This window comes from Mastomys coucha, unplaced genomic scaffold, assembly GCF_008632895.1.
Source record: "Mastomys coucha isolate ucsf_1 unplaced genomic scaffold, UCSF_Mcou_1 pScaffold5, whole genome shotgun sequence".
Taxonomy (NCBI): Eukaryota; Metazoa; Chordata; class Mammalia; order Rodentia; family Muridae; genus Mastomys; species Mastomys coucha.
Genome location: NW_022196911.1, coordinates 775,511 through 783,005, shown reverse-complemented (window position 1 = coordinate 783,005; position 7,495 = coordinate 775,511). Strand labels below are relative to the sequence as shown.

The 7,495-nt window shown below is 41.4% G+C and overlaps 1 protein-coding gene across 2 annotated transcripts in view; it reads right to left on the bottom strand.

Annotated features, from left to right (window-relative positions):
* Positions 1-7,495, bottom strand: part of Mthfd1l (methylenetetrahydrofolate dehydrogenase (NADP+ dependent) 1 like) — a 181,783-nt gene that overhangs the window by 139,977 nt on the left and 34,311 nt on the right. For both annotated transcript variants that reach the window (XM_031351087.1, XM_031351088.1), the window contains exon 9: positions 1-92. In XM_031351087.1, coding sequence (XP_031206947.1) covers positions 1-92 — 92 coding nt within the window. The remainder of the gene's footprint in view (positions 93-7,495) is intronic.

Here is a 7,495-nt window from a genome sequence, read left to right as displayed (position 1 = left end):
CTGAATCCGCAGAGCTGCAGCAAGGAGACTCACGCTCTCTTCTGCAATGAGTCCATTCACGGGGACCCCGGGAGAATCTCCTCTCAGCTTCCCTGCAAAAACATGGAATGGAAAAAGGCTTGTAACATATTTTCACTAATAAACAATTGCTCTCTGTAAAAATCCAGCACACTGAATTGTGTTATCCATCAGTTACCACCAAGGAAGTTAGTTGGAAGGTCAGGAAATGCCTACAGGCAAGTCAGCTCTGCCACAACCTTGAGGCTCTTAGCTGGGACTATTTTGTATTTTTATATTAGAAGGATGTCAATGTCCATTTAAGCTGTTAACCAGGGGGATAAATGGAGGCATGGCTTAACAAAACACACTATGCTTGGGAGATATGCCACACCGAAGGACACAGAAACATCTAGGCATAGGCTCTTCAAGTACCCCAACTGTGATCTACAAAAGCAAAGAAGCAATTAGCTGGATGTGATAGCCCAGCCTCTAAACCCAGCACCTGAAAAGCTGAGGCAGGAAAATAGACAGCTTGAAACTATCTTAGACTACACAGCAAAGTCTAGGCTCCACAGTATAACCCTGTCTCAAGAACATACACAAGAATGAATAGAGATATAAATATAATGGTAGCTTTAGACAATTCTAGTTTGGTCTGATGGTCTGGAATGCTAATTACTCAGGAGGCCGAAGCAGGGGCACTACAGGTTCAGGACCAGCCCGAGGAAGAGAGTACAACTCTATCTCAAAATTAAAAAGTAAGAGGAATGAAGATACAGTAGTGATAGAGCACTTGCTTGGCATGCTTGAGGCCCTGGGTTCAAGGCCCCGCACCTCTGCCACTCCTGCACACAAAGACATCCATAATATTCACCACAGAGGGAGTATGGCCTATACAGACTCACCTCTCCACCTCTGATCCAGCCCTGCTTGGGTTGTTAGCTATGAAGGATAAAATCAACCTGTCAGAGTTGTGTGAACGGAAATGTAGCATGGTCCATGAGGTGTGTACCATACAGGATGTTCATTTTAACTACCAGACATATTTGCTACCCAATGTTTGAATTTCTGACACAGTGGAGCTTCAGAGCCTAGAACCTTTATAGTATAACCCTAAGCAATAATAGAAGTGAATTTGCTTGCAAGTACAAGGCACACACAGAAGTAAAAACACCTAGAGGACAAACCCTAAAGATGTGAAGAGAGCAAGCTTCCTTTGGTCATTAAACAACAACAACAACAACAACAACAATGGCCACCTGTCAATTTATCTAATATATGTAAAATATAGTCAATTAAATGAAATCAAATGTCTTGAATTCTTTATCAAACAATATGACAGAATCAGAAGACATACATATAATATGCAGATTATATTCATGTTCTCAAAGTAATAACTGTGGATTTTGTTTTTGTTTTGAGAGGGGACTCAATATGTAGCCCTGACTAACCTGTAACTCACTATGTAGAACAGGCTGGGGTCCAATTCACAGAGATCTGCCTTCCTCTACCTCCCAGTTTCTGAGATTATAGGCGTAAGCCATTATACCAATCATAATTGTGGAGTTTTTTTTTTTTCAGTGTGTATGTATATGTATTCACATGTGTGTGCAAGTATGTGTGTGTGTGTGTGTGTGTGTGTGTGTGTGTGTGTGTAGGTTTAAGCACTCGTGAACTTGGTTGATGCCAAGTGTTCTCTCCTTGGTCACTCTCTACTTATGGAGGAGGCAGGGTGCATTGCTGACACTGGAGCTTAGTGATTCTGCTAGTCTAGCTGGCAGCTTGCCCCAGAGCTCCCCTGTCCTGCCTCTAGTATACTGGGGTTACAGGTGTCTGCTGTGTCTACCTGGCTTTCATGTGGGTGATGGAGATCTGAATTCTGGTCCGTATGATTTTGTGGCAAGCACTTTATCCAATGAGCCATAGCCCCAGCCCATAGATTGCTTGTTTTGTTTTTTAATTATCAAAAGAAAATTCCTGTCAGATATATGACCTAATTTCTATCAAAAGCAATTATGTTTTAGGATATTAACATTAGGGATTACGTGATGCTATTTTGGGCCTGGCATGTCCCCAGAAGCCCACAGGTAAGGGGCTAGTTCATTGGCCTGTGGCTCTAGTGAAATGAATGTGTTGGCATTTTAAGGTGGGACCTAGTAGGAGGAAGCAGGGTAGCTGGGGTCATGGCTTTGTAGGAGACATTGGGACACCAGACCCTTCCAGTTTCAGTTTGTTTCCACTCCAGCCAGGATGTAGTGTTCCATCACAGGCCTAAAGCAACACGGATTAAACTCTTAGGAGCCATAAACCAAAATAGACTTTCTTCCTTACCAGTTGATTTTCTCAGTAATTTTTCACAGGGGCAGAAAGCTGACAAATACATCTGGTTTTCAAGTTTGGGAAACATCAAACCCCTCCTTTAGTTAACAATTATAACATTTATTAAAAGAAAACACACATGTAAAATGCTTTGGCCTGTATCCTCTCTTAAAGGGGAAATAAATACTCCTAATAGCAACATTTTTGAATTAAGAAACAATTTTCTTGGGTTTCTAGACCACTTGACTCCTAAATTATCCACTATGCTGACAATTCTTTATAAGAAATTGCACAAAACACTTAAGAGTATGTGTTCCGTAATGTTCTATTGTCACATGCAATGAGGGTGTTGGAAAAACCACATCCCCCATGTACAGTTTAAAGATTAGCAATACTGCAACTCTATAAATCACATCTGGGTAGAAGAGTCAAAGGATGGGAGAGATTTGTTTTGCTTTCCTTTAACCACTAGAGACCTGCTCTTAAAATCCTGTCCAACTACTATGGAGAAGAAGGAAAAAAAAAAAGTACTGTTCGTTCTCCTGCTTTTTAGCAATGGAGAATTAAGTCAGCTGCATTCTGGGGACTGGTATCAATTTGTAAGTGCATGTTCCCAGAACATAAGGGACACACTTGCACAATAAAGAATTTTTATCGTTTTAGGCTCTTGCACAACACAGGGCTCTGGAAAAGAGACACTGTGATGTGGTTAGGAAAAGTGTTGCTATGCCTAAACCAGCCCATTGATGACTTCAAGGTATGAGGGACACTGTGAAAAACAGGTATAAGCAAAACGGAACAGCTTCCTTCTTTTCTTCCTTCCTTCCTTTCTTCCTTCCTTCCTTCCTTCCTTCCTTCCTTCCTTCCTTCCTTCCTTCTTGTCTCTGGACAGCTGAATGAAGGGAAATAAATCCAGACGAGAGTACAACGGCATGATGGAACCAGAAATCAGGAGGAATTTTTGTAGAAGGCATCAGGGATTAGCGAAAGGATGAGAAGTCTGAGTGGAGTGAGCCATAACCCCAAGGCTAACAACAAAAGCCTGCGACCAGGTCAAATCCACCCTTCTGAAGAGACCTGGCCCTGACCCTAAATACACTCAAGACCCAAGGATGCCTCTGAAGCTGTAGGAGTCAGGGCACTAGATATGCCCACGACAGCTGGGCAAGCTGACCATCCATGTTCACACACAGGGCTGACCTTAGCTTTTTAGGCTCTAAAAGCTAAGAGATGCACTAAGACTTGCCATCTCACATACTAGACAAGTGAGTTACTACTGAGTCACAGTGCAGACCCTTCACAAGCTAACGCACACACTCATATGCACATATACCCAGTACAAGAATCTTACATACAGAGGCCAAAACCTCTCTTCTTGAAGTGGGTGTCTAGCAATGTTTGGGGTATCCTTTGCTTTTTTGTTTTTTTGTTTTTGTTGTTGTTGTTTGTTTGTTTGTTTTTCAAGACAGGGTTTCTCTGTATAGCCCTGGCTATCCTGGAACTCACTCTGTAGACCAGGCTGGCCTCGAACTCAGAAATCCACCACCTGTCTCTGCCTCCCAAGTGCTGGGATTAAAGGCGTGCACCACCACTGCCCAGTGTATCCTTTGCCTTTGTGATTGGGTCAGAAGATACTTTTATTTGATTCTGTATACTTGTTCACTTGGCAGATTAGCTTTGATAGACTTTGTATTCTTTCTGGAGTAGGGGATAGATATTGAGACAGAATTGATTCCAGAGACTCTAAAGCCATTAAGGTGAGGGGCTCAGTGAAGTACATTCTTAATCCATTTGAATATTAATGAGACTTGAGAAAGGAAACTTTGGTTTCAGCACCCCCAGGTGTAAAGGAAGGACTCACCTGGAGGCTAGCCCACAGCCTGAAGCCTGCAGCCCATAGCCCACACCCCACAGCAGGTCCTGTCCCACAGCACAGATGGATTTTTTTCATTTCTCACCAAATACTCTCATTTCACTCATGGCTCCTTTAGGAGCAAGTCAATTAAAAGGTGGTATTCCATTTATAATTTTTATAAATGATGATAACCAAAACTTCATGCAGAAAGCAAAGTCATGGCTTATGTGTTATTCTGCTACCTTGGAAGTCAGTACAGCTACAGTGTGTTCATACACATAAAATAAAAAAAACAAATCTTTAAAAAAAAAAAAGTAACTGAATGTACCGAGAACGAATTGAAATTTGAACTAGAAAATTGGCGAGATACCTCAGGGATAGACCTAGGAGAAGGGGAGAGCTGGCTAATACAGACATGGATCTCAGAATAAAGCTCAAGGATCAGAAGGAAACATGCTCATCTTATTCCAAACACACAGGACGACTGAATCCTGGGTCTGCCCAATTTCTCGGAAGCTGTCACCATATTCTTTCAGAATCTCCTGCCCTTCTTACTTCCCTGGACATAACTTCTAAGAACATGCATACATCCTGCAGCTGTGGAGTCACAGCCTGCGTGTGCTGGCAATATGGTGAAGAGAGAGGGGTGCAGAAAGGGGAACCAACATTCCCTGGTCACTAGTATGCGAAAGTCACTGCCCCCGAAGTTACCACGTCGCTTATCCTTCCCAGCTGAGTTTCTCAGTTCTGTTTATCCACAAGGAAACTTAGGAGTGGAAAGCTGAAGTGATTTCCTCAAAGCCACACAGCCTAGAGGGGCAGTATAAATAAGAGTTTAAAAAAAAAAATCAAGGTATGGGGGAGGTGGGCAGGTGGAACTCAGCAGTCATGAGCATGTGGTACCCAATGCAGAAGATTGGGTTTTTTTGTTTGTTTGTTTTTGTTTTTGTTTTTTGTTTTTTAATTTTTTTTGGTTTTTCAAGACAGGGTTTCTTTGTGTAGCCCTGGATGTCCTGGAACTCACTCTGTAGACCAGGTTGGCTTCTAACTCAGAAATCCACCTGCTTCTGTCTCCCAAATGCTGGGATTAGTGTGCGCCACCACTGTCTGGCAAAACAGGGGCTTCTATGGAACCCAGAACCCACAATAATGACTCACAACCACCTATGGCTCTAGCTCTAGGGGCATCTAAAGTCTTACACTTCAGAGAGCACCTACTCTCTCTCTCTCTCTCTCTCTCTCTCTCTCTCTTTCTCTTTCTCTCTCATACACACACACACACACACACACACAAATAAAAAAAAAGTAAATAAATAAATCTTAACAAAAGACCCAAACAACTAAGTCTGTGTTGGTAGTACATCCTTATAACCTCAGCCTTTGGAAGCTGAGGCAGGAGGATTGAAATTTCAAAGCGGGCCTCAGCTAAATGATGAGAGTCTGTCTTAAAAACAAAATAAAATCTCACAACTAATGAAATGACTGTCTTTGTTTTGAGTGATATAACCTCAGATCCAATGCCCACCCTTTCCTTTCTAGTACATCAAACTGTCTCCCTTCAGGGCCACAGAAGGGAGAACCCTAAATCCCTCTGGATCACCTGGTTTATTTCCCTGAGCCCTGGAGATAGCTCATGACTTTTCTCACTCCACACTAGATACCACTTTCTCAGCATGAGGAGACTCTGCAAACTTTACTGAAACCCAAAGATGCTGCTGTTGGATGCTGCTCTCTGGGCCCAAGACTAAAGACCAGCTGCTTCTCCATCCCATTCAGTCCACAGGTTCCTACATCTTCCAACATGGCATACAAAATGGCCGTACTTAGGGCAAAATCTGTTTTTTAGCAATCAAAGTGCTTCCAGATCACAGCATTTGTTCTTTTAAAAATAGTTTTATGGGGTTGGCGAGATGGCTCAGCGGGTAAGAGCATTGACTGCTCTTCCAAAGGTTCTGAGTTCAAATCCCAGCAACCACATGGTGGCTCACAACCATCTGTAAAGTCAGCTACAGTGTACTTATGTGTAATAATAAATAAATCTAAAAAAAAAAATAGTTTTGTGTAATAAATAAAGTAATTCATTTTGTAGCCCAAATAAGAACATAGAATTTCTGGGCCTAAATTTAACATACTCAGTTCATTTGACAGTGGAATAAAAGACCGGATTTTTAGGTCTGTTTTCTGAGCCAATGTCACCAGCATTAGCCATCAGGAAAATCTCTCCTAAGGGTAGGTATCAATTAGATATCAATGTCTCTGCAGAGTTACCGCACCATAAGCCCCAGATCCTATGTATGTGGGGACTTGGGAGAGGGGTTTGCAATCATAACAGTGAGGAAAAAAACCTCATTAAAGACCCTTACCTTCACCCAACCACAGTGTATTCAAAATTCTGGCCTAGAGTTCATACAAAAGAACTTCTCTCTTTAAAACTTATTCCAAACAATGTACCCATTAGTTTTATGTAGCTTTACATGCTCATAGTCAACACTCAGCTTCTACCGAGTCTTCACTCTGGGGCCAGGCACTGTCTTGTTCACATGCCATTCCACAGCCAACAAGGAAACTATTATAAAGGGACCAGACAAATTGAAAAGAAACTAGCTGCAATTATTCTATGTAGAGAGTAATTAAATCAATGCAGAAGGCTTCTAGTCTGTTATGCCTTTCCAAGTACTGAAACATTGAAACCTAATGCTTTTTTAAAAATAAAATATTTTTTATTTATTCTTTGAGAATTTTATAATTAATCTCATGCCAATTCTCCAAAAAAACCTATTTTTTATTAATTATTATTATTATTATTGTTATCGTTTATTTGTTTGGTTTGAGACAGGGTCTCACTATATAGTTCTCCGGTGGCTTTTAACTTGGTACGCAGACCAGGCTTGCCTAGAAGTCAGAGAGATCCCCCTGTTTCTGTCTCCTGAGTGCCAGGATTAAAGTCATAATGTCTTCAGAAAAAGCATTATCAAAACCAAGAACTCTAAAAAAAACCATTAAAAATAAAAGTTTCCACTACAAAAAATGTATCATTTTTTACAGAGCTTAAAGACAGTCTAAAAGAATATTGAAGTAGACTTCTGTCTCCAGCTACAATTGTGCCCAAACTACTCTCAATATAAACACTAACAAGCCGGGCAGTGGTGGTGCACGCCTTTAATCCCAGCACTTGGGAGGCAGAGGCAGGTGAATTTCTGAGTTCGAGGCCAGCCTGGTCTACAGAGTGAGTTCCAGGACAGCCAGGGCTACACAGAGAAACCCTGTCTCGAAAAACCAAAATAAATAAATTAAAACAAAAAACAAAAACAAAACAAAAAC